A 26,620-nucleotide genomic window follows, 5' to 3' on the forward strand; every position below is an offset into this window, starting at 1 on the left:
GGGTTCCCTGTGCAGGATTATGAACCCTTTCGGCAGGTTTTGGAGGCAGCGGGTGCTTCAGGTGGCTCCAGATCGGGCTGGGGGGGCTCAGCCTCTGTACAAAATAAAACACATCTTGTGTTGGGAAGGCGTCCAGTTAGTCTGAGTCACCGAGCCCTCTCTCAGACAGTGGCTTTGTATTTTCCACGAGCCAGCGCTGTGCCCGGTGGCCAGTGGTACCTGGGGTGTGAGGAAGAGTGTGGGCAGCAGGTCAGGGAGGTTGTTCCTCCCCTCTGCTCTGCCCTGGGAGGCCCCATCTGCAGAACTGGGCCAGTGCTGGGCTCCCCAGTTCCAGAAGGACAAGGAGTCACTGCAGAGAGTCCAGGGAGGGACACGAAGGTGCTGAGGGGTCTGGAGCATCTTTGTGCCCAGGAAAGGCTGAGAGAGCTGGGGCTGCTGAGCGGAGAAGAGAAGCTGAGAGGGATGTGATCAATGGTCAATATGTCAGGGTGGTGTCAGATGGAGCAGACTCTGTTCAGTGGTGCCCAAGGCCAGGGTGAGGGGCACCGGGCACAGACTGAAACACAGGAGGCTCCATGTGAACACGAGCAGACACTTGTTTGCTGGGAGGTGCCAGAGCCTGGCCCAGGCTGCCCAGAGCGGGTGTGGAGTCTCCTTCTGTGAGCCATTGCACCCCCTGGGATCCTGTGTGATCTGCTCGGGGACCCTGCGTGAGCAGGGGGGGCTGGGACCTGCACAGCTCCCGCAGCACTGACAGCTGGGGGGCGGGGACTCTGGGGTTCTTTGTCTCCTCGGCGTGGGCCGTAAGTGCCTGTGGAGCAGCAGGGCTGGCGGTGGGACGGGTGCTTGGACACCGGAGTCTTTGGCAGCAGGAGCTCTGGACTGACCTGCTTGCCAGGACAAGTTCAGCTGGTCTTTAGGAAGTATTGTTTTAGAAATGCATCCAGTCCCATACGTAGACCAGGCACAGAAACATTTTCAAAGCCTCGTGAGGCACTGGAGAGGGGAAAGAGGGTTTAAGCTTATTAGAAACCGGGGAAGGTTTTGGAATAAATAAGGCTAAGCAGGAAGAATGGGCTCTGCCTAAATCCAAATGGAATCCAATTTTTGGCTCTTAAGAAAAGGTTATGAAAGTTTTAAAACTGGAACAGGGGAGAAACTTGATAGGTTTGGAAGGACGCGCAGCTCGGAATGGGGCGTGCTGTGGAAATGGAATCATCAGAATGCGTTAGCCCTGAAACGCCAGGAGGATGGAAGTTCAGAGAGGAAACGGTGCAGGGGAAAACTGGGCAGTAAATCCCCGTGTAAGCGTAACAACCCGATGGAGACCTGGGACAACCAGCCTATAAACTGTTTGAACTGTAATGGCTGTTTATAGTGAACTTGTCGACGTACCCGGGTGTCTCACAGACCTGTTGAGACCAGGCGGCGATGAAAACAGAGCGTGTGGAAGGGCAGAGGCGTCCCCGCCGCTCCGAGGGGACGGGGGCAGCGGAGGGACACCCTGCGGCCCCGCTGCCCCGGCTGGGCAGAAACCCTCCAGTGTTCATGTTCATATTACACCTGGCTGCGTGAAACTCGGAGCCCGCGAGGGCTGCGGGAGCAGAACGTGTGTGACGGGCAGTGCGTCTGTCCCTGCCGACGGCACACGCGTCCCGGGCCGCCCGGCACGTGGGCTCTGAGGAGTCGCCAGTGCCCTTTGCAGTGAGCCAGGAAAAGGAGAAAGAACTCTCTGTGTACCCTCGGGAGCCCTACGGAACGCACCTGGTGTAAAATCACTTTGTAATGGTAACCGTGATGGACTCAGATTTAACATCCTTGCAGGTGCAAGAAAGACATGCATGGCATTATCATGGGTCTGGGGTTGTTTTTTAACTTCAAGGACTGGACTCCATCAATACGAGGACGCTAGCTGGGAAGCCAATGGTGCTGTGAAGGGGTGAAAAGCTCACAGCTGGTCTGGAACATTTTAGTGGCTTGTGGTAAATGCAGAGCTTGTATTACAAAGATCCAAAAATCCCTTATGTAGTAAATGGACTTCATTAACAACGAATAGCCCACTGCGGTGAGAGTCCGTCCCCACCTGAGGGAAGCTGTGTGCCGGTGCGGAAAAGAGATGTAGGGGGCAGTTCATGTGTGAGGGTGGATGGGGATTAGGAGAAGCAGTTTGCTAAAGGCAGAACCGTTAATGCTCTGAGCCCCTCTGAGTAAGGAAACAAGACTGGGGAAGGGACTTGAGCACAAGCCCTATGGGGAGAGGCTGAGGGAGCTGGGCTTGTTCAGTCTGGAGAAGAGGAGGCTTAGAGCTGAGCTCAGCACTCTCTAGAACTACCTGAAGGGCAGTTCTAGCCAGGTGGGGATTGGGCTCTTCTCCCAGGCATCAGCAATAGGACAAGGGGCCATGGGCTTCAACTCTGCCAGGGGAAATTGAGGCTGTAGATGAGAAAGCAATTCTGTGCAGAGAGAGTGGTCAGGCATTGGAATGGCTGCCCAGGGAGGTGCTGGACTCACCGGCCCTGGAGGTTTTAAACTGAGATTGGACATGGCACTTAGTGCCGTGATCTAGTCAATGGACTGGAGTTGGACCAAGGGTTGGACTGGGTGATCTCTGAGGGCTTTTCCAACCCAGTCCATTCTGTGGTTCTGTGAAACTTGTCCCAGCCGTGTGGGGCGGGTGTCCGAGTGTAAAGGAGGGTGCGACTGGAGCAGTAAGTCCAGTTAGACCTGTGTGGTGGTGCTCCGGACAGGGACGTCGGGATCCCCGGGTGGTGTCGGGCTTTACAGCGACGTCGTTGGAGCAGCTGCCTCACATCTGGGCAGCAAAATCAGGGCTTGTTAGGACTGACTGGACTCACCCCAGGGATTTAAAGGCGTTAGAACATGAAATCGCTCACCTGGTCAACCTCAACACCAGTGGAATGGAAGTGGCAGGTAGGACAACGCTTCTTAAGCAAGGTCTGTGAGCCAGTCAATGAATGAAGAATAGACGGTGTGGTGTCATGATTCCTGGCCCCATCTCCAAATTCCGTCACCCCGTCGTGCGCCTGGGGAGGGAACTCGGGTTGGGGCTCAGCACCTGAGTTTGGAGTCAGCGAAGCACAGGGTGGTTCTCATGGTGATGTTCCTGATGGAACAGGGAGAGCGCTGAGAAAAGCTGGCGTGGACGGCGGGGAAGGCTCTGTCACCGCCTGACAGCTGGTTAAAGAAAGTAAATGTAAATGTAGATGAGGGGGAAAATGGCCGGTTCCAGTTCGGTGGATTTGCACCGTGTCCTGCGCTGTTCGCTGCGTTCACACCGGGAATAAGACGGGAGATTAAATACAAACGTAGAAAGTAGATAATGCAAAATTAGTCAGGTTAGTTAAAAGGTAGAAGGAGGGTTTTGTGATGTGATACGACAAATACAGTCAGTGCTGGCTGTGTAATAACAGGTGGCCTGAGGTACACGTGTGAATAAATGGGCTTTAAATTGGCTCTGACACCTTGGGGCAGGGGGATGCTCGGCTGACAGTGCAGGGGGGTGTGATGGAAGCACGAGGCTCTACACAAACCGGTTCAGTGCATGGACTGGGAAAGCTCTTGTCCCGGAACACTTGTCTTCACGCTTTCTGTTCGACCAGGGCAAGAAGCGTTGTCCTTGCTGAGAGCCAAGCGGAGCCGTGCTGAGGAAAGCGGGGCTTGGGTGGGCAACGCCGAGGCGTGGAGTTCCCTCCTAAGTGAAAATTCTGCTCAGTGAATATAACCAAACCAGTAACAATCATTAGGGTCAAGAGCTCTTTGCAGAAGAGGTTCCAGGTGGGATCAGACACAGAGATCTTCCTTTCCTGTTCTGCTGATGGCCCTGTCTGTGTACCACAACACGCTCAGGCGCACGTGGCCGGACGTGCCAGCCGGGAGGGTTCTGCTTGATCTTCTGTTCAGGAGGTTCAGAGCAGAAATCTGATGTTAACCTGGAGAACAGGGGCTGAGGGGAGACCTTCTGATCTCTGAACTGCCTGAAAGGAGCTTGGAGCCAGGGGGGTCGGGCTCTGCTCCCCAGGAACAAGCGCCAGGAGCAGAGGAAACGGCCTCAAGTTGCGCCAGGGGAGGTTGAGGTTGGATGTGGGAACAATTTCTTCCCCAAAGGGCTGTGGGGCATTGGAACAGGCTGCCCAGGGCAGTGCTGGAGTCACCAGCCCTGGAGGGCTGGACAGACGGACATGAGGTTCTCAGGACACGGGGCAGGGACAGGCTGGGTTATGGTTGGACTCTGTGGTCTGCAGGGCCTTTTCCAACCAAAATGATTCTATGCTGCTAATTTTGGCTAAGAAAGGAAAAACCAAACCCAAACAGGTAAGTGCTGCAATCCAGGTTCTCTTACACGCTCACAGGTCGAACCGCAAAGGTGCTGGAGACGTGAGAGGCACCGACTCATTTCCACAGATCTTTACTGCGTGACACTGAGATTGAAGCTAGAAAAAGAAATCTTGCTGCATGTTGAAGTGTTTCAGCTTCAGTGTGCTCCACAAGTGAGCACGGTGCCCGTGCGTCCTGGAAACACTCGTGTTCTTGTGAGCGCTTTCTGTTGATCTTGGAGTTGACTTGTGCCTGAAGCCGCGGAAGGCGGGAGAGCTGGGGTGGCGATGAGAAGCGGGCGACGTGGTGGGTTTGTGTGGGGTTTGTGTGGGGTTTGTGTGGGGTTTGTGTGGGGTTTGTGTGGGGTTTGTGTGGGGTTTGTGTGGGGTTTGTGTGGGGTTTGTGTGGGGTTTGTGTGGGGTTTGTGTGGGGTTTGTGTGGGGTTTGTGTGGGGTTTGTGTGGGGTTTGTGTGGGGTTTGTGTGGGGTTTGTGTGGGGTTTGTGTGGGTTTGTGTGGGGTTTGTGTGGGGTTTGTGTGGGGTTTGTGTGGGGTTTGTGTGGGGTTTGTGTGGGGTTTGTGTGGGGTTTGTGTGGGGTTTGTGTGGGGTTTGTGTGGGGTTTGTGTGGGGTTTGTGTGGGGTTTGTGTGGGGTTTGTGTGGGGTTTGTGTGGGGTTTGTGTGGGGTTTGTGTGGGGTTTGTGTGGGTTTGTGTGGGGTTTGTGTGGGGTTTGTGTGGGTTTGTGTGGGGTTTGTGTGGGGTTTGTGTGGGGTTTGTGTGGGGTTTGTGGGGGTTTGTGGGGGTTTGTGTGGGGTTTGTGTGGGTTTGTGTGGGGTTTATGTGGGTTTATGTGGATTTGTGTGGGGTTTGTGGGGGTTTGTGTGGGGTTTGTGTGGGGTTTGTGTGGGTTTGTGTGGGTTTGTGTGGGGTTTATGTGGGTTTGTGTGGGTTTGTGTGGGGTTTGTGTGGGGTTTGTGTGGGGTTTGTGTGGGGTTTGTGTGGGGTTTGTGTGGGGTTTGTGTGGGGTTTGTGTGGGGTTTGTGTGGGGTTTGTGGGGGTTTGTGGGGGTTTGTGTGGGGTTTGTGTGGGTTTGTGTGGGGTTTATGTGGGTTTATGTGGATTTGTGTGGGGTTTGTGTGGGGTTTGTGTGGGGTTTGTGTGGGGTTTGTGTGGGGTTTGTGTGGGGTTTGTGGGGGTTTGTGGGGGTTTGTGTGGGGTTTGTGTGGGTTTGTGTGGGGTTTATGTGGGTTTATGTGGATTTGTGTGGGGTTTGTGTGGGGTTTGTGTGGGGTTTGTGTGGGGTTTGTGTGGGGTTTGTGTGGGGTTTGTGTGGGGTTTGTGTGGGTTTGTGTGGGTTTGTGTTTGGGAAGCGAACGCGCTGCTGGGAGAGCCAACGTGTTTGCGGCAGGGCTGTGCCGTAGGGGTTTGAATGTCACTTTGATTGGCTGGGTTTTGAATACATAGCGCGTTTTGCTTTTGAGGATGGAGATAACCAGCTGTGCGCGCACAGAGGAGAGGCCGAGGCTGTAAAAGATGGGGTCTGTTTCTAACCTGTGGAGCCTCTGAACCCGGGCAGAGGAAATCACGGCTTAAATGAAGCCCAGCTGCCTTTTGGCTCTAGGGTTGTGTCTGCCATTGAGCTCGTTGGCTGTAAATGGTTGGTTTGCGTGTGTGCACTTTTGGCAGTTGAGACTTTGCTTAATTATGAATGTAACATGAGTTACCAACACGTTATTACCTTTTCTGATCAAAAATGTGACCTGTTGCTAAAAGCACCACCCGGAAGAACAAGAAACAAGGTCAGGGGAAAAACGCATTTCATTAGCTGTCCGCTCTAATGTCCGGTAGCGGTTGAAGCGAGCAGGACTCTCTGAGGCAGGCACGGTGACGTTTGCTGAGAAGCGGGTGAATTTGACCGCAGATCGTAGACACGGCTGCAGACCTGCAGCTCCAGAGGTCCGTGTGAGTCTCTTGCTGTTTTACAAGGCGTCTGCTCCTCCTTGGGGGTTCGGTGTTAGATCTGATGCTCTAATTCTAGTCCTCTTGATTGAAAAGGAGCAGACGAACAAGGGCTGCTCATCTCTAATCCTGCACCAGCAGTGGAAGGAACAGTTCAGAACCATTACAGAAACCTTCTAAAATACGCATTCTGCAAATCACCCTTCAGTTTTGGGGTTAGTTTTGGTTGGGGAGATGGGTTATCATTGAGATTTTAAGTGTATTGAAACTGATGAAGCAGCACTTTTAAAAACCAGCAGTCCCTGGGTTTAGAGGGCGGCTGAGGTGTGTACTGCAGCGGGAAAAATAGAAATAGAGCCAACAAAAAACACCAAGCGCGTGATGTGCCGCAGGAGGTAACGCTGCCTTACAGTGCGCCGGTGCTGCCCTTGCTTGTCGTGTGTCGTGCGGACGTTGCCCGTCCCCAGAAGGCCAGTCCTCCTCCTCCTCCTCCTCCTGCTCCTCCTGCTCCTGCTCCTGCCGAGTTCCCGTGTGCCGGGTGGTGTGTGACGCTTGTTTGCTGTGCGCAGATACCCCAACACGGCCTGCGAGCTGCTGACCTCGGACGTGCCGCAGATCAACGACAAGCTCGGCGGGGACGAGACTCTGCTCAACATCCTCTACGAGTTCCTGGATCACGAGCCCCCCCTGAACCCCCTGCTCGCCAGCTTCTTCAGCAAGACCATCGGGAATCTCATCGCCAGAAAGACCGAACAGGTGACGCTTGGGTTGGCCCCGTGCGCCCCAGTTAATTCACTAAGGCTGTGTGGTGTGGCCGCCGCGTTGCTGTCCTCTTGAGCTCCTTGTGTTCTTGGAGCTGAAATACAGCCTCTGTAAGCTTGCAGTTGAGGTGTAGCCTTGGAAAGTTTCCTTGGGTTCCTCGGCTGAGGGCGTTGCTGGCTCACGGCGACACCTTTGTGTAGTTCTGCTTTCAGACCCGCGGTAGCCAGGATGTTCCTGTGCCACGGCTAACGCTTGAGTTTTTGGGCTACAACATATTGCTGCATCCTTTGATTGTTGCCCAGAATCTTCTCATTGCATAAACACCTGTAAATGGGTGCTGGAAACACGAGCTGAACGGTGCTTTAGAAATACACACGTTCCAAATCAAAATGGAGATTTTAGGTGAAGAGCCTCAGTGGAATGACAAATTCTCCAGCATCACCAGCTTCTTGACGCTCCTGTTTCTGTGGGCTTGGGTCTCTTTGTGGCACAGAGGAAAGAAAAGGTTCCTGAAATATTCGATTTAGTATTGCCTTGATATGAGAATGCTATTATGTGGAGAATTTCTCAGCTTCGTTGCTGTTTTACATCGAGCTCAGTTGGTTGAGAGCAGAGCGCGAGGTGCGGGAAGCTGCGTGCGCCCCGTCTGGATCTTGCGTTAGCACTGATGGTGACACTTTTCCTTCTAGGTGATTGCATTCTTAAGGAAAAAGGAGAAGTTCATTAGCCTGGTGCTAAAGCACATAGATACGTCGGCGATGATGGACCTCCTGCTTCGCCTCATCAGCTGCGTGGAGCCCGCCACGCTGCGCCAGGAAGTCCTGAACGTGAGAACTGACCGCTTTTTCCTTTGCGAGGTTGGGAACAAGGGGGCTGGTTTGTTTGTGTCCTGAAGAAACAGAATTGTTTCTGTCGTTTGCTATGGGAGCGGATCCACTCTCTGAAAACCGTTTCTCAGCGCGTGGGCTCCTCTGGCCCTTCGGCCCGTTTGTGGCTCACAGGGCAGAGCAGAAGAGCATTCTCAGCTCCTTTTCCATATAGCAGCCACTGCTTACTCGGGCTGCTTTTGCTGCCGAGCTTTGACAAAGGCAAGCTGTAATCCTTCCCGGTGTTCAGAAGTTCAGGCTGACCGTTCGGGACAGTGACGTGTTGAATCCCTCGCCGCGTTCAGGGCTGTGTGATGTTTGGAGGCGATGCCGTGTGCCGCCTCCTTCCCCTCCTCTTTCACCGGCAGCGTTGTAACACATCTCAGCGAGACGCGTAGTTTGCTGTACAGGAAGGACGAGTTTTTCTCCCTTCACAGCCTGCTCTGGGTGAGGCTCATCTGCAGGGCCAGAGGAGCAGCACTGGGGAGAACCCTCGCTTTGCTCCCTCCCGTGAAAGCAGAGGAGCAGCGTGGCCTGCGGAGAGCGATGCTCCAGGCCCCGGAGCCGCTGACGGTGCGTCGTGCAGTAAACACGCTGCTACAGAGCGGGGAAAACGTACAGGTACAAAGCGAGCCTTACAGACCCCTGTGGGCTCTCACTTGGGAAGGGAAATCTTCACTTTTAGGCAGGAAAGTGAGCGATTCAATTGGTGAGACATCAAGTGGTAGTGTTGGTGTGACTTAGTGGAAGCTGGAAGCTTTGCTGTCCGGGTGCAGCTGGAGAAGCACCGCATTTCATGAGAAGGTGCTGCTGTTGGGGGTGTCACTCGGGGCTGTGAAGGGGCCACGTTTCCACTTGATGTTGCTACGCTGGAAAAGTCCTTTTGTGGACTTCCCTCGGTTCGGTACGTGCTCCTTGCTGTCTGGAAAGGACATTTTGGAGCGTCAGATTTATGAAGATGGTATCTTAAGTTTTACATGAAACACAGTTCTATTCAGCGTAACAAGTCCCGCAGCACCTCTCCTTAGGGATTTGATGTCCATGTTGTCGCTTTGACTCAATAAATCGGAGACTCACAGATAATTGCACAAGAGTCTTAATTCTCTGTGGTTCCAGCCTGGAGAGCCTCAGGCCGCGTTAGCTGGGCAGTGCTGCTGGCGCCGTCCTCTGCCTGCTGCCGGGCGGACCTGTGCCGCAGGCGCCGTGTCTTGCTCAGACGGCGTTACCGGGGCTGCTCGGTGTCCTGGTCACGGGTTTGGCGGCAGCGCCGAGTGGAGCTGGGCCAGTGATGCCTCAAAGAGTCGGTCCTGCCCTCCCTGTGTCCTGCTGGCTCCACAGCCGCGTCAGTCCTTGCCATTTTCTGTCTGTAGGTTTTTTGGCAGGATTGTTTTCAGCCAGCTTGATTCCTTCGGTTGGGTTTGGGTTTTTTTTTACCTGAGCAGTAAATGATTCAAAGTCAGTATTATCTCTTTCCCAAGTCCACAGAGACATTGCAGATCCGGTGACACCCATCACAGAGAACACGCTGTGATCCGCCTGCACGACGGCACACTTGTCCAAGGATATCGCGGTGCGGGTGCCTGAAGGACCAGGCTGCTGGAAGCACCTCCTCTGGGGCTCCCAAAAGACTCCTGTGGTATTTGCGATGGTGAGAGGCCAGAGCGAGCAGGAGACAGGGCTGCAAGGAGGCAGCGCAGGCAGTGGACCGTTTCACTTACGTCTCCTGCTCCTGGGCTGCTGAACGCGCAGCTTTCTGTGTCCCGTGGCGCTTCCATCCAGCTCAGGACGGAACTGGGAGGCCCCGCTTCAGTCCTTGCCATCCAAGTGTTCACGTGGCCATAAAGTGACGTGGACAAGGGAATTGATCTGGCTGAAAACACTTTTATTTGTAGTTTTTTGCCAGGATTGTTCTCAGCCAGCTCGGTTCCCTGGGTTGGCTTTGGGGATTTTTGACATGGACTTGTGCAGTGTTGTTGGTTCACCTGGGGTGTCCTGAGCTGGAGGGACCCTTATGGATCAGAGTCCAACGTCTGTCCCTGCCCAGGACACCCCACAGGTCACCCCGGTGTCTGAGGACGGTGTCCAGTCTCTTGAACACTGTCAGGTTGGGCTGTGACCCCTCCCTGGGGAGCCTGTTCAGTGTCCAGCCCCTCTGGGGAAGAACCTTTTCCCCATTTCCACTGACCCCCCAGCACATCTCCTGCCATGGTAAGGGAGGAGAAAGCAGCAGAAGACAAGCAGATGAGTACAAGCAGAGGCAAGGTGGCAGTGCCATTCTGTACATCTGGAACTGTTTGCAGAGCTACAGGTTGTGGTGTTTTCTCCCTTTGTCTTCCTTGCTCTGTAATCAGGGGCCTACAGTAAATGTGAGCATATGATAATTCTTTACCCATTTCCTTCTGCTCATGCTCGACAGAGGAATGCGTTGTTCATGTGGCTCAGATTTGTTGTTTCGGAGAGCACACATCAGGAGGAACCCTTGCAGACAGGCGGGGCCTCCCAGTTCCGTCCCGAGCTGGATGGAAGCGCCACGGGACACGGAAAGCTCCGCGTTCAGCAGCCCAGGAGCAGGAGACGTAAGTGAAACGGTCCACTGCCTGCGCTGCCTCCTTGCAGCCCTGTCTCCTGCTCGCTCTGGCCTCTCACCATCGCAAATACCACAGGAGTCTTTTGGGAGCCCCAGAGGAGGTGCTTCCAGCAGCCTGGTCCTTCAGGCACCCGCACCGCGATATCCTTGGACAAGTGTGCCGTCGTGCAGGCGGATCACAGCGTGTTCTCTGTGATGGGTGTCACTGGATCTGCAATGTCTCTGTGGACTTGGGAAAGAGATAATACTGACTTTGAATCATTTACTGCTCAGGTATGGGTTACTTCTTGGAACATTTTTAACATCAGGACAGATGAGTGGCATCGCAGTAGTCTGTCCTTTACCTGTGCGCTATTAGTGTAAAATCCTACCTGGAAAAATGCGAAGAGTGCTGGGAGAAGACCCCACGTGTGGTGTTGCTGGCGTGCACTGGGGTCCGTGGAGCAGCCACGGTTTTGTGGACACGTCCGTGGCGCGAGCGCGGCCGTGGGCTCGCAGAGCCCCCCGCAGCCCGGTGCTGGGGCTGCTGCTGCCGTGTCACCTGCGGCAGCCGGGGTCGCGTGTCGCCTCTTTGTCAGTCTAATGTGAATAGTGATCAGAGCCCATGAAAATCCCTCCTGCATGTCCTTCTGCTTTTTTTTCCTGTTGCTTTCATGGGTAACGAACGACAAGGGTAAGAAGGGCCTGTTCTTCACGCTGGCTTTCCCCAGAGCAGTGGTTGCTCCCAGGGGTGGATGAGCCTAACGCAGGTACCTCTGTCTTGGAACAAAAACTGCCCTACTGCATGGTCAGTCCCCAGCCGAGGAAGGTTTGGTGTCAGTACTACAGCACAGTGACTCGTGCTGGTGTGATCCGTGGAACATCAGGCAGCTCGCCCTGTGCGTTGTTACAGAGTCTCTGGTTCAACTACCGTCTTAAATAATAAGGCGTGAACTTTCTGTGACTGATTGGGAACATCCAAGCTGAAGTTACACTGGTAATATGTGTATTTTCAGCAGGTTTTAGAAAACTCGATTTTGTTAAAGTCTTAATATAACAAACTTTCTTAAGCACTGGCTGTGCAAGACCTAAAGCATTCGTTTGTAGCATAGTGCAGGTTGGAAGGCCCCAAGAAGGTCTGGTTGCCTCTGTAGAGTAGGTCACATTGGAGCAGATTGCTCAAGGCCTTGCCCGGTGAGTTTTCCATTTCTCCAGGAGCAGAGACCTGTCTGTGCCCTCTGCCGGTGTGAGACCACACCTGGAATATTGTGTCCAGCTGTGGCCCCTCAGTTCCAGCAGGACAGGGAACTGCTGCAGAGAGTCCAGCGCAGCCACCAAGATGCTGCAGGGAGTGGAGCATCTCCCGTGTGAGGAAAGGCTGAGGGAGCTGGGGCTCTGGAGCTGGACAAGAGGACACTGAGGGGGGACTCATTCCTGGGGATCAAGATGGAAAGGGGCAGTGTCAGGAGGATGGAGCCAGGCTCTTCTGGTGACAACCAGTGACAGGACAAGGGGCAATGGGTGCAAACTGGAACACAGGAGGTTCCACTTGAATTTGAGAAGCAACTTGTTTGGGGTGAGGGTGGCAGAGCCTGGCCCAGGCTGCCCAGGGGGTTGTGGAGTCTCCTTCTGTGCAGACATTCCAACCCGCCTGGACACCTTCCTGTGTAACCTCATCTGGGTGTTCCTGCTCCATGGGGGGATTGCACTGGATGAGCTTTCCAGGGCCCTTCCAGTCCCCGACATCCTGGGATCCCTCTCAAGTGAAGGGTTCTTTTTTCCTAATATCCAGTTGGAATTTCCCTCGCTGCATCTTATGCCTCTCGACCCATCGCGGCACTTGCCGGGATGTGGTGGGACCTTTGCTGCAGGGTCCAGCGCTGACTCTTGGTGTGGCAGCTCCACCAAGGGCCGTCCCGGGTTTCCCCGCACCGATCCTGGCCGGTTGGCTCCTGCGCTGTCCCCCTGCCTGGGGCTGTTCTGGCCCCCGGGCAGGACTTCGTGTTTTGCCTTTCTTGAGCTTGTGAGGTTCCTCCCAGGCCCTTGCTCTATCTTGTGGAGGTTCCTCCCCTCCTGTGTATGAGCTGCTGCCCATCAGCGTGGTTACTTGTGCCACAGCTGAGATGTCCCTTGGCAGTGGGGTGGCTGGCAGGAGGAAGCCGTGGTTGTCAAGGGTTGGTGAGTCCTGGCAGTTCCCCCCACGCCAGGGACTCTGAGCCGCTGGCGAGCAGCATCCTCATCCAAATCCCAGCACCCCGGCTGCTGGGGCTGCAGACCCTCTGTAGATCCCCCAGTACAGCCCGCGTAGCGCAGGGTGACCAGAGCAGAGCGCGCAGAGCAGTTGGGGTTGGAAGGGCCCTCTGGAGGTCCCCAGCCCAGCCTGGTATCGCAGGGTGACCAGAGCAGATCAGAGCAGATCGCGCAGCATGGATGGGGTTGCAGGGCCCTCTCGGATGACCTGTGTCCAGCGAGGAGAGGCCGCGGGCGGCCCTGCAGCCTGGGCCTGCTGCCCGTGCCCCTCAGGGCGCCCGTGGGCTGAGCTCTCCCGTGTGCCCCATGTCTCAGCCGGCGGTGGGGACCGTGCCCTCTTGCACGTGGTTGCCCCAGCTTGCGGTGCCGTGCGGGCCCGGCAGCAGCTCCACCGCTCCTGTGCCCACGTGCCTGGACCAGCGTGCTGTGTCCCGCGTGTCCCAGCTACGTGACACAGGTGCTGCCCGGCAGCCCTTGGGCAGGAGCCCAGCGCTCTGCACCAGACCTGGGCCTGGTTTGTTTGCGGACAACAGCTGCACCAGCAGCCACCTCCTGCTCACCAGCCCCGCGTCCTGTCCCCTTCCTTCTGCAGAATCATTCAAGGTGCCCATTTGTGCGCGGTCTCTGTCCGTGAATTCCTTACGAGCGTGTCGGTTGTCAGAGCAAACACGCTGCCGAATGCGTGTGGTCAGAAGAGTTTGTGTTTTGGGTGTGAATCTTTCCAGGGAGATGTTGAGGGGGACGCTTGGACTTAGTCCTGCAAGCGTCACAGCCTTTGGCTGAGGAGTCACTTGGAATATTCCTTCTCTTGGGGCTCCCAGAGTCCATCCCTTTGCCAGCAGCCCCAGGCAGGTGAACCGATCTCTTCCAGGTTTACTGGGTGCTTCTTAATTCGCCACATTTTGGTATCGCTCTCTGATCTCAGATTATTTCAGTTGGGTGTTTTGCTTTGGAATTCCCTGTCCTGTGCCCCTCAGATCCCAGGAACAGTAATTCCTTTGCTCAGATGGATGCTCACGCTTCCGTCCCTCGGTCCCTCAGTCCCTCTCTCTGGCCACCCAGCTCCCCCCAGAGCCCATTATTTTGGCAATCCAGACAAAAAGAACAAATCTCTCCCTATTTTAATTAATAACACCCGCAGGCTCAACAAAGTGGGGCTTGGGGAGGCTGTCGATACAGAATAAAGGTGAAACTACAATGGAGGGCTGGGGTTTAACGTGCTGTGCTCTGCAAGGGAGAGGGTGTTAATAAGTAAAGCAGTCTGCTTTGGGCTGTGGAAGAGGCGAGGGCAGCTGGAACGTGCGCAGGTCGGTTCTCAGCGGAGCAAGCAGGCTGAGCGCCCACCGTGCCGCGTCGGGAGCCGCTTGCTCGAGGAGTGGCAACTCGCGGGTAAAACTGGCTGTAAGTGTGAGCGGTTTGTTAATGGAAGTTGCACAATGTGCCAGTGCTGAAAACCTCCTCATCATCGCGGTGCAAACACAGGTGTGGAACTGGGGATGGAAGCTGAACCGTGCCGAGGTGACACCGAGACCCCAAGAGCTGGGGAGTTCCGTTGTTACAGACACCGCTGGGGGCGTGATGGATACACGGGAGCAGCTGCTTTAGGAGACACCAGTGCAGAGAGTTTCATTAATTTTCATGGAGTCGTTTTGGTGTCACAGAACCCCGGGATGTCAGGGGTTGAAGGGCCCTGGAAAGCTCATCCAGTGCAATCCCCCATGGAGCAGGAACACCCAGATGAGGTTACACAGGAAGGTGTCCAGGCGGGTTGGAATGTCTGCACAGAAGGAGACTCCACAACCCCCTGGGCAGCCTGGGCCAGGCTCTGCCACCCTCACCCCAACAAGTTGCTTCTCATAGTCAAGTGGAACCTCCTGTGTTCCAGTTTGCACCCATTGCCCCTTGTCCTGTCACTGGTTGTCACCAGAAGAGCCTGGCTCCATCCTCCTGACACTCCCCCTTTCCATATTGATCCCCAGGAATGAGTCCCCCCTCAGTGTCCTCTTGTCCAGCTCCAGAGCCCCAGCTCCCTCAGCCTTTCCTCACACGGGAGATGCTCCACTCCCTCCAGCATCTTGGTGGCTGCGCTGGACTCTCTGCAGCAGTTCCCTGTCCTGCTGGAACTGAGGGGCCACAGCTGGACACAATATTCCAGGTGTGGTCTCCCCAGGGCAGAGCAGAGGGGCAGGAGAACCTCTCTGACCTACTGACCACCCCCTTCTAACCCACCCCAGGTACCATTGGCTTCCTGGCCACAAGGGCCCAGTGCTGGCTCATGGTCACCCTGCTGTCCCCAGGACCCCCAGGTCCCTTTCCCCTACACTGCTCTCTAATAGGTCATTCCCCAACTTACACTGGAACCTGGGGTTGTTCCTGCCCAGATTCAAGACTCTACACTTGCCCTTGTTCTAGTTCATTACATTTTCCCTGCCCAGCTCTCCAGCCTGTCCAGGTCTCTGATGGCAGCACAGCTTCCAGTGTCACCACTGCTCCCAGCTTGGTGTCACCAGCAAACTGGCTGACAGTCACTCTATTCCCTCATCCAAATCACTGATGAATATATTGAATAACACCGGCCCCAGCACTGCCCCTGAGGCACTGCACTGGATACTGGCCTCAGCTGGACTCTGCCCATTGACCACGACTGTTGCTAACGGACAGCTACCTGAGCTGCCATCGGAACACCAAGCCGTAGGCTTTGGAAGGAGGGTTTAGTCGTTGTGTCCGAGCACAGGGGGTGAGATAAGACGCTCGTAGACTAAAGCAGCCGGGGGCGGGCAGTGCTGCGCTGGCGGGACGGAGACGGCAGGAGCGTGGACGAGGGCAGGGGCCGGCGCTGCTGCCCTGGGCGTCAGAACAAGGGCAGGAGTTGGGTTTTGATGCTGAAAATCTAGAAACCGATGGAAGAACCTGAAGAGAGAGGTTGGTAGAGAGACCAGTGAGGAAAAATGTCTTAGGAACCAGGTTTTTGAACTTTTGAGTAAACCGGATGTCGGGAAGAACAAATGGTAGAAACCAGATCTGAAAATACGGTCTTGGGTGAAATCCTTGGTTTCCCACCTGCACGCTGGGAAGATTTCTGGACAGCATTAGTATTTCTGCAATGACAAGGGGCAGCCAAAGGAGACACAGTTGGGCATTTCAGACATAGTAGGAAACCAGCGTTGGTGTTCATGCGAAAAGTCACTAAAAATGGCCATCTGGAGTTTTTGTTTTAAGTCAGACATCCGTCATACTCAACATGGAACTGTAGAGGAGAGGATGAGATCTGTACGGAGGTTGTTACAGCAAAGCTGGTAAAGAACCAACCTAAGGATTGTAACTGGAGTCGTGTGAGTAGGTGACATGTAGAAACGAGCGTTCGAGGGCAGCAGATCTGCACGGGCCCTTCGGAGATGCAAGGAAGGCAGCAGACGGCTCATTCTCTCCGTGACTCATCTGAAGAGCTGATGGAAGATTAGATCATGGCGGAAACCTCCGGAGCCTTTTTCCTTTTAATTAACGTTTGGTCCGTGATTTCAAAAGCAACTGAGAGTGCATTAGTTTGATCTGAGTGGTTCGTTGGGTTGCTGTTGGACATCCAGCCCGTTGCCTGGGATGAAGACGGTAGCAATTCGAGTGCAAAGGGATGGGGGAAATGAGGCGCTGAGATTGCAGGAGGAGCTGGGGAGGGAGAAACTGGAAGGAACCATGTGCCAGCGGCCTGTTTGGTTTGCGTGTGGTCACAAAGGGAGATAAAGCGATGGATTGCCCTGAGAAATGGGAGGAGTTGGCACGGAGCAAGGAGACAGGTCTAACGACAGCCCGCGTGGGTCGTCCCAAAGTCTGAGGAGCTGTTCGGTGTAGACAGTGGTAAGACACCAAGCATAGGAAATGGGAGGAGACAAACCTGCTGCTGATGCTGCTGATGCTGCTTCAGAGGAGCTGGTGTTTGTGACTGATCTGTTCCGTGTTTTCCAGAGGCGTTTGGGTGTTCGGGTCCATGGGCAGGGTGTACATCCTGATGCAAATCTCTCGCTGCCCAGGGGTTCATGTAGCGCCTGCAGCTTCCATGGTGCAAGCAAAGGCCAAGCCTTTCCCTTCTGGACGAGCCCACGTTATGCAAAGCTGCTCCAAGATCCTCTGGGTTTGAATTCCGTGATAACAAACGAGGGTTTTCTTCTCCCCTTTTTTCCCTGCAGTGGCTTAACGAAGCAAAGATCATCCAGCGCCTGGTGGAGCTGATCCATTCCAGCCAGGACGAGGACGTGAGTATGGCGAGACGGGCTTGTCCGTGCGCGCGGGTCCTGGGGAGGCCCAGAGGAACCTCTGGCTCTCGCTGGTGGAAGGAGATGATCCATGAGGATGGGCCTCCTGTCCTCGGGTTCTCTAGCTCAGTGCCAACGTGTTCTGTTGGGTTTTGGTCTGGTTTTGGCTTCACTACCGACTTCTTTGTTCATTCTGCTGCTGCGTCAGCTTGTCTCAGTGTCAGCGGTCAGCGGGACCTACTTGGTTTTAAGTAGGAACCCGCTGTTTGACACAAGCTGTTGGAAAACTTTTTAGATGAACCAGTTCACTGTAACTTTCGGTTCTTTTTAGACCATGAATAAGCAGGTATTCAGTTATAAAATCCACAAGCTGCAGTCCTCTAAGCCCATGGAGAAGATAGGCTGAGTACCACACTTAGGAATGCTTTCTTTTTTTCTTTCAATGTTTTCACCAAACCCCCGCGCCAGAGCTCTGGCTCTCAGTGCTGGGTTCCTACGCTGCCGTTTCACACTCGGTGCTGAGCCCCGGGATCCGCTCTGGTCTCCGCTCTGGGGTGGGCACACCGGGACCCCTCCCGAGCTCCAGCAGCAAGTGAATGGGGGCACGGGAGTCTTTAGGGAGGTGTTGATGCCGACAGCGTGATTCCCTCATCACGGCCACGTTGCCTGTTTGAGGAGAAGGCCGGGCAGCGCCCTGCTGCTCTGTGTGTGCTCAGCAGCGCTGGATGCTGCAGCGCAGCGTGGGGCCTTCCGCGTGCAGTGGGTAGAGAGGCTGCCATTGCCAGAGTGAGACCGTTAGTTTATCAGAATACTACTTTGAAGCCTTTTAATACGTATTAAAAGTCATGCGATTGTAAAGGGTTTTATCAAGCCGTTGATTTTTCCCCGTGCAGAAAACCTCCTGAGCAGCGAGGAGGTTGAAATGCTTGGGTTTGGAATTTGCAAGTTAACGCAGTTGGTCTGGAAGAATAAAAAAAGAATCCTCGCTTTCTGAAATCTTTAACTGCATTTAATTGTTAAGTTTGGGAAGATCTCCTCTTTGATTTTAAAATCTGCTAATGCTTCTAATAATTGGCGTTAGCGTTATGTTTAACAGGTGAATAACGCAGAGCCTGGCAGCACTTGTTGTGAGCAGTTCTGATTTATTCAGTTCCGTGTGTCCCCGGCTGTGTTAAGTTTGCTCTGCCAGCCAGAAGGAGCCTGGTTGAGCCCTTGGCACTGAAATGCGCCGTGTCCTTGTTTGCAGAGGCAATCAAACGCTTCCCAGACCCTGTGCGACATCATCAGACTGAGCAGAGACCAGAGCAATCAGCTCCAGGACGTGCCTGAGCCCGACCCACTTCTCACAGCACTGGAATCGTAAGTACTCGGCCCAGTCGCTCCGCTGATTGCTGCTAATCTTGTCGCTTCCCGATGGCTCCCAGAGACTGTGCGTGTCCGGCCTGTCCTGTGTGCCAGCCGTCTCACGCTGCGGTGAACCGCAGCACCGCTGAACCTCCGCGCTGCGGCTGTGTCTGGGGGCCGGAGATGGCTTAGTGACCCCACGCCTGATTCGGGACCGGGTGACGCTCGTGTGCTGAAACGCTCACAGTGAATTCGGAGGAGGGTGAACTGCGATCGTAATAGTTGAGGGAAATCCCATGAGGATAAACCTTAAATTTCCCGTGTTGAAAGTGTTCCTTGGTGCCGAGCGCGAGGGGTCGGTCGCGCTCGGCCAAACTGGCTGTCGTTCCGCGCTGGTGAACGCTTGCACCGTGCAGACGCATTTCAGATCCTGAAGTTGCTGTTTATCAAAATGGGGCAGAAAACGTTGCCACAGCAGAAGTGTTCTTCTCGTAGCAGAAGTGTTCTTCCCGTAGCTCGTGTGTCACCATGCACCTCGTTTTGCGGAGAGCGCCCCCCGCTTCCCTTCCGCTGGCCTCTCCTGTTCCAGGTGGCCCCTGCCCTGCTGGTTTTGGCTCCGGGCTCGATGTCAGTTGAAGGTTCCTTACCGTAGGTGCTGTGCACGTGTCACAGAGCTGGTGGTGCTGAGATGCTGCCCGTACGCCTCCCCACACCGCCCCCGCCCTGCGCTGGATCGTTCATCCCCCTGCTTTTGTTCCAAACGCGGTTGAACCCTGTGAGCCCACGCACTTTAAATGCCTCCCCAGCCCTCCCTCATCATTCAAAAAGTTATTGCGTTTATTTGCGACTAGAGGATGAAAATTCAAATCTGTGCCTTTGTGCCACCCCCGGATCCATTCGTGCGCTGGAGCTGGTGTCTGTCACCACTCTGTCCTCAAAACGCGTCACCTGCCAGCGCCACCACCGCTGGTCGTGTCTCAGAAGCAGCGTGCGGTGCTGCAGTTAGAGCACAGACACAGAACTGCTTCCATGCTTCTCTGCCTTCTGGTTGGTAAACTTGGCAGACAAGATTTGTAAATAGAGATATTGTTGTCTTTCATTCGGCCTGGGAGTTTGGCTGGAAAAAGTAGAAGAGCTGTTTTGGTTTGTGTTTTGTTGTGTTTTCACATCATCTGGTGGAACTTATTTAAAGGTCCGTCACTGTTGTGGGGAGAGGAGTCAAGGGAATCCCGTCGCTGGGAAGCTTGTTCCACCGACGTAGCCTAGCAAGAAAAGTTCTCATGTACAGTTGGCAAAAGCAGCGTTTGTAGCTTGGGGGTTTGAGTTCAGTGGGTAGCAGGAGGTTCTCGTGAGCCTGTGGTGCTGTGTGCGGTGCCCCCGCGCTGCTCGGCTCTGCTGCACAGCCCCTGCCTCCCGTGTTACCGGGGGAATACACTGGTGAGAAACTGGCACCTGGAAAGCATGCCTTTATGAGGAAGTATTTCTCAAATAGTGGTAAGTGTGAGTTGTGCACCAGAAAGTGTTGATTTTTCAAGTTTAGTCTATTCCTTTCTTTACTCTTTATAATGTAGCTTTAAATTACTTGTGTTAGCGTGTTTACTGCTTCCTGTAGTTGCTAAAAACCTAAAAACATTTACTGGAGGTTCAACGTGAGATTAAAACAAACCAGTCTGTTCTGGGCCTAACGGTGCCATTTTCACAGTATCACAGTATGTTTGGGATTGGAAGGGCCCTGGAAAGCTCATCCAGTGCAATCCCCCATGGAGCAGGAACACCCAGATGAGGTTACACAGGAAGGTGTCCAGGCGGGTTGGAATGTCTGCACAGAAGGAGACTCCACAACCCCCTGGGCAGCCTGGGCCAGGCTCTGCCACCCTCACTGAGAAGAAGTTTCTTCTCAAATTTAAGCGGAACCTCTTGTGTTCCAGCTTGATCCCATTACCCCTTGTCCTATCATTGTTTGCCACCGAGAAGAGCCTGGCTCCATCCTCATGGCACTCACCCTTTATATATTTATAAACATTAATGAGGTCCCCCCTTAGTCTCCTCTTCTCCAAACTAAAGAGCCCCAGCTCCCTCAGCCTTTCGACAGAACAGGGAGGAAACAGGAGACTCAGAGTGACTAGCGCAGGGTGTGTGCTCGGGCTTGCCTTTCCTCATTGCCCCGCTCCTGCGCCGGTGCCGTGCAGTGCTGGCCCTGAGCCGGCTGTCCATGCACAGGTATCGGGGCACAGCCGGGACAGGAGCTGGTGCAGGTGAACGTGAGACCTGAATCCTGCACCGAAAACCCCGATCCCTGCAGAACGGGCTCAGCACCTTCCCCAGCGCCACACACCTGCCCCTGCAGGGCAATGCTCTTGCTTAAATGGGACATCGCCTTGGTGTCCCTGCAGAAATAAGGCAGATCTGGGCTTTTGTCCTGTGCCACACCGTAATGTTTTACTATCGAATGGCACGATGTTCAGAGATGGGAACAGAGCTGGTGAGGGGCTGAGGGACCTGGGGGTTCAGCTGGAGAACAGGAGCTGAGGGGAGACCTTCTGATCTCTGAACTGCCTGAAAGGAGCTTGGAGCCAGGGGGGTCGGGCTCTGCTCCCCAGGAACAAGGAGCAGAGGAAACGGCCTCAAGTTGCGCCAGGGGAGGTTGAGGTTGGATGTGGGAACAATTTCTTCCCCAAAGGGCTGTGGGGCATTGGAACAGGCTGCCCAGGGCAGTGCTGGAGTCACCAGCCCTGGAGGGCTGGACAGACGGACATGAGGTTCTCAGGACACCGGGCAGGGACAGGGTGGGTTATGGTTGGACTCCATGATCTGGAGGGGCTTTTCCAACCAAAATGATTCTGCGATTCTGTGTTAGCTTATCAGTGCAGGTTCATCCCTGGTTGTGGAGCCTTCAGCATCTCATCAGAAAGGCTGAGAGAGCTGGGGCTGCTGAGTGGAGAAGAGAAGCTGAGAGGGATGTGATCAATGGTCAATATGTCAGGGTGGTGTCAGATGGAGCAGACTCTGTTCAGTGGTGCCCAAGGCCAGGGTGAGGGGCACCGGGCACAGACTGAAACACAGGAGGCTCCATGTGAACACGAGCAGACACTTGTTTGCTGGGAGGTGCCAGAGCCTGGCCCAGGCTGCCCAGAGCGGGTGTGGAGTCTCCTTCTGTGAGCCATTGCACCCCCTGGGATCCTGTGTGATCTGCTCGGGGACCCTGCGTGAGCAGGTGGGGCTGGGACCTGCACAGCTCCCGCAGCACTGACAGCTGGGGGGCCGGGATCTCCCCCACTCTGGGTCGGTTTGAGCCCTGTGCATTCTGGAGATGAGCCCCAGCTCAGTCATTTCCCTGGCAGGTCCAGGAGATTCCAGCAGGTCCGGGGTCACTGGTGGGGGGTCCAATGGGCCCTGGAGAACGTGGGACTTCCAGACTTTCTCTGTAGTTTTCATCTCTCTCGGTAGTTCCGGAGCGGGACGTGGAACTACCCATAAATAAAAATAGTTGTACGGTTTCAGAACAGCATTTCTAAAGTCATTGTACCACTTTCCTGTTTAGAAGACAAAATATTTTGAACAGAAGTGGCTTTTTTGCACGACTTACCTTTCCGCTGACGGTCACATCGCTTTCCTTTTCCTGGTCAGTTTTTCCAAGCGTTTCTGGTAAGCTCGTTGGATCTTTGGATGACTTCTTTTCCAGTCGTGACCGACGCACGAGTGCTCAGCTGGCGCCGCAAGGAGGAGCCGTGCTGGCGTTACACACACGTATCAAATCTCAGCTTCTCAATAGCTGTTGGCTGTGTGCAATAAAGGTGACTTCAGTTCATCATGGTGATCTCTTGCTTTCTCCTGACTCTGCCTCTTGTGTATTTGGATGATACTCATTAAAATAACTCTATCTTCTTAGCGTGCCCAACACCCGCGTTACCTTTGTGCCCATTGTTCTCCGGTTCTGAGGCCGAGCTGGAGCGTCAGGATCGGTTTTGGTGCTCGAAAGGACCGATGAGCTGTTGGTGTGATCCCTCCCGGTGCCACAGGCGCAGCAGCGTTTGGGAGGGATCTGGTCTTGGTTTAAGGGCTCCAAGAAATTGGGAATTAAAATGTTTCAAGGAGCTAAGACTGCTAAAAAGGTGCATGTTATGTACAGTTTGCAGGCCCTGGATCTCATGATACCCCGACAGGTGATAAGAGTCAACCCAAGATGTTGTCCACCTGCTGCAATCCTGATGGATCATCTTAGACTGTCAGTTAATGGCTTCATCCTGTCTTTAGCTGAATTAAAGTGACCGAGTTAACACTTGGCTCCTCTTGCAGTTTGTAACTGGGAGGTGGATCCTGTTGATGAGAGAACAACATTAGGGGTGGGGGTCTGGGTGTTGATAACCAGGTTTTGCCTTCGTGCTGAGGAAGCAGGTTCAGAAACGGGGTGCAGAACCGTGAGACTCGGGAGGGGAATGTCTTTATTCTTTCTCAAAAACGAATCGCAGCCTTTTTTTTCCCCAGAAAGCCCAGAAATGGGTATTTTGTGACGAAAGCAACCACCAGATCATTGCAGTTGTTGCGGTGCTGATGTGTGTGTGTTGGTCCGCAGGCAGGAATGTGTGGAGCAGCTCCTGAGGAACATGTTTGACGGCGAGCAGACTGAGAACTGCATAGTGAACGGGACGCAGGTTCTGCTGACGCTGCTGGAGACGCGGCGCTCTGGGTGAGTCCCCGCGCTGCTCCGGCCGGGGCGGCTGCCGAACTTCAGCCTGCTTTTACTGGGGCAAAACGGGACGTTTTGGGCCTGCTGCAAAGTGCTAGAAACGGGCACAGGAAAGGGGGGGGGTGTATTTTTTGGGTGCAGGGGCCGTCCAGGGCAGCTGTACCAGCTGGTTCTCCTGCACACGAATGGCAAAGCCTTGGCCGTAAAACCTGAGATCTGACAGCGGAGTGGGCGAGGAAGTGGGACGGCGTGTCATCTGCGGCGTGATGTCTGCAGATATATATGGCGATAGAGCTTTGATTTTTAGTTTTAATTCTATCTCCCTTTCATTTCTTTTTATGGAGCTAGAGGAGAGAAAAGGCAGAAGAGTTCTGGGGAGGAAGGGAGACGTTGCGAATGTCGGTTTCTCCAAAAGGAGAAGCTAGGGGGGCGGGAGGAGGCGCTGGAGGGAAGGACAGACGGCGGCGTTGGCAGACACGTTGCTCGTCAGCGAGTCCTGTGCGCAGATAAAACTGAGCTTTGCGGTGCTGTTAATGGTTCAGGCTCCCGGTGTGTGCCAAGCGCTCACGGTGAACTGGTGCTGGTGTCGTTCGCTTCTCTGACGTCTGGGGAGCTCGAAGGACCGGGGAGCGCTGGGGTGGTTGTCAGCTCTGCAGGCAGCTCCGTGTCAGCCTGCCCACTCACCTCATTCACAGCTTTGGTTACGTGAATGTCATCTTGTAAATGATATATTAATGTAGTTATGTGAATATATTCAGCAGTTGGCAATGTTTTATTTTTCGTATTCACGGTTATTTTTTCAAGATAAAATGGCCAACGTGGGCAGTGCGACCGAGGCCGTGCTGAGGCTTTGTCCGATCCTGACTGTTGTGTTTCCTCGGCAGAGTGGAAGGACTGATGGACTCGTACACTCAGGGATTCGAAAGGTCTTACACTGTCAATAGCAGCATCTTACAGGGGATCGAGCCCCGGCTGAAGGATTTCCACCAGCTGCTGCTCAGCCCTCCCAAGGTAAAGCCCCGGCCTTTCTCGGCCGCTCCTCACCTGCCGGGCGGGATTTCCCTTCCTTACACACAGGTCGCTGGGTGTTTGCCAAAGGCACCGTGTGCTGGAACAGGGAAACTTCTTTGGAAGACAAATTCACGCTTAAGATCTAGAAGTGGGTGCTGGGGGACGAGGCGGTAGGAATTTTGAAAGCAGCTGTATTTGAGGAAAACCAAGAAGCAGAACTGGGACTGTTGGCTTGTGTCAAGATGGTGAGGGGGGAAGACAAAGGAACCTGGAGCTAGTGGGTATTTTGATGTTAGTGTTCAGGTTTGGAAGTACAGGTCTCCCAGAGGTCACAGGACACTGTCCTCTGTGCGGGAGGGGGGTTGGGGTTTACCTGCAGAGGACGCTGATGAAACGCGCTCTCTGTATCTAATCAAATCATTGTGCATGGACTGCTGAGGAGGTTTGGTGTTGCTCGAGGTGCTCACGGTGTGTTTCTCTGTAGAAAACAGCAATCCTAACCACGATCGGGGTCTTGGAGGAGCCTCTGGGGAACGCGCGTCTTCACGGCTCCCGGCTCATCGCTGCTCTGCTCCACACAAACACTCCCAGTATTAATCAGGAACTATGCAGACTCAGTACCATGGATTTATTACTTGTGAGTGACACGGGGGACGTGGGACGGGAGAGGGGAGCGCTCGAACGGGAACGTCTCTGCTTCCCTCCCTCTGCTCGGGACAAGGCGTTTGTTCCATCTTTTGCTGGTTTGCTGAAGGCAGGAACATCCATCCTCAGAACAGCTTTTGCAATACAGGTGCAGGCGTTCAGTATTCTGAACTGAACCTCATGCTTCAGATGTATCAGTACAGTAGTTTTGAGGTGTGCAAGCAAACCAGCGTGGTTCTCAGGTGTTTTTTTATAGCGAGAGCTGATCGTTTAGTGAACAGGGCCGTGTTCTGGGAACGGCCGGTACCGCGGGGGCAGTCTTCCACACTGTCGTTTTTATACAACAGAAATTCCTTAGGTGATATTTTTCTAGTTCTGAATTCAGCGGCAGAGTTTGGTTTGTTCAGCCCTTTTGGTTTGGCGCGTGTGTGCTGGGAGCCGGGCTGCGCGCAGTGTCTCCGGTCAGCGGAACGCGCTCGTGACGGCACAGCACCCAGCGCACGCTCAGCTGGGAGAGAGCGCCGCGGCACGCACGTCGCTTTCAGCGGGACTGCTGATGGGACGCCTGGCGGGGCACTGCTCCCGTACCGCTCGGGTGATCAGGACGGCAGGGTGTACCCAGACTGAATTTCTGTGGTTCTCGTTTTGTTCCAGGACTTATTTTTTAAATACACGTGGAATAACTTTTTGCATTTCCAAGTGGAACTGTCCATAGCAGCTATTCTCTCGCACTCGGTGCAAGAGGGAAAACCCACTACTGCCGACCCAGAGAGCAAAGACGAGGTGCTGAACGGGAACGTGGCCACCGAGAACTCGCAGCCCCCGGAAAACACCCCCGAGAACATCATGGTGACTCACGTAAGTCTGGTCGTGTCTCCTGGGCCTTTTGGACCGGTTGGTCCAGCCTGGATGTGCATTAGCAAGAAAACAGTAAAATGAACTGTTGGAGAGCTCGGGGTTTGTTGTAAAGCGGCTCCATGTAGCTTGGTGCTGTCGTTTCTGGATGGAAGTGTGTTTGCTTTTATACATTGGTTTTTAGCATCAATTACAAACCAAATTTACCACCCATCTTATTTAACGGGCTTGTGAATCCATTTTTATTTAACTTTTTACTAAAGATGCGTATGAACTTTGGACAAAAAAGATAATAATAACTACAACTACCTAACTACACTTTACCTTCTGCGTTGTGGCCCTAATAAGACAGTTTTCTGTTGTGTTTGTACAACAACAACCGTGCCCGTGCGGAGCGCAGAGCAGGCTGGGGCTGTTTGGGTGTTCAGCGGTGTCGCTGTTTGCTCAGAAAAAAACTGACAAAGAAGAAACTTGAGCTGCTGGGGAAATAACGGCTCGACTCTGAGCTCTTGCTCAGTAGGAGCGAAGGAGCCACCAGAAGTAACCGGAGGTCAGGCCAGGCCTCCGGAGGTCAGGCCAGGCCTCCAGAGGTCAGGCCAGGCCTCCAGAGGTCAGGCCAGGCCTCCGGAGGTCAGGCCAGGCCTCCAGAGGTCAGGCCAGGCCTCCGGAGGTTAGGCCAGGCCTCCAGAGGTCAGGCCAGGCCTCCGGAGGCCGCGTCTCCGCCGGCCAGTCCTCACGCGCTGTCCCTGTCTGTGTCCCTCCAGCTGTTCCAGAAGTGCTGCCTGGTGCAGAGGATACTGGACGCCTGGGAAGCCAACGACAGAATCCAGTAAGGAGCGCCGTGCCGAGCGCCCTCGGCTCCACCCGCTTCGGGATATTCCCTGATAATTTACAATTTCATTGTGTCTAAAATCATTTGGATTTGGGTGGTGTTGCAGAATTAAGATTATTTGCATGTTGCCGATTCACCAAATCGGCGTATCCTTTGAAAGGATGATTTATTTTAACTCTTACAACATCTCCACCCAAATACACAATACGGTTGGTTCTTGCTTTCTCAGGAAGTTACGTGGCCTATTCATTCCATAGAACAGC

At 54.2% G+C, this 26,620-nt stretch overlaps 1 protein-coding gene across 2 annotated transcripts in view; it reads left to right on the forward strand.

The window, feature by feature from the left end:
- PPP6R2 (protein phosphatase 6 regulatory subunit 2) overlaps positions 1-26,620 on the forward strand; it is a 93,630-nt gene that overhangs the window by 47,679 nt on the left and 19,331 nt on the right. For both annotated transcript variants that reach the window (XM_065049422.1, XM_065049423.1), the window contains exons 4-12: positions 6,862-7,048; positions 7,744-7,881; positions 16,918-16,983; positions 18,230-18,342; positions 22,901-23,014; positions 23,899-24,025; positions 24,510-24,662; positions 25,325-25,528; positions 26,290-26,354. In XM_065049422.1, coding sequence (XP_064905494.1) covers positions 6,862-7,048; positions 7,744-7,881; positions 16,918-16,983; positions 18,230-18,342; positions 22,901-23,014; positions 23,899-24,025; positions 24,510-24,662; positions 25,325-25,528; positions 26,290-26,354 — 1,167 coding nt within the window. The remainder of the gene's footprint in view (positions 1-6,861; positions 7,049-7,743; positions 7,882-16,917; positions 16,984-18,229; positions 18,343-22,900; positions 23,015-23,898; positions 24,026-24,509; positions 24,663-25,324; positions 25,529-26,289; positions 26,355-26,620) is intronic.

This window comes from Columba livia, chromosome 1 (assembly GCF_036013475.1).
Source record: "Columba livia isolate bColLiv1 breed racing homer chromosome 1, bColLiv1.pat.W.v2, whole genome shotgun sequence".
NCBI classification, from domain to species: Eukaryota; Metazoa; Chordata; class Aves; order Columbiformes; family Columbidae; genus Columba; species Columba livia.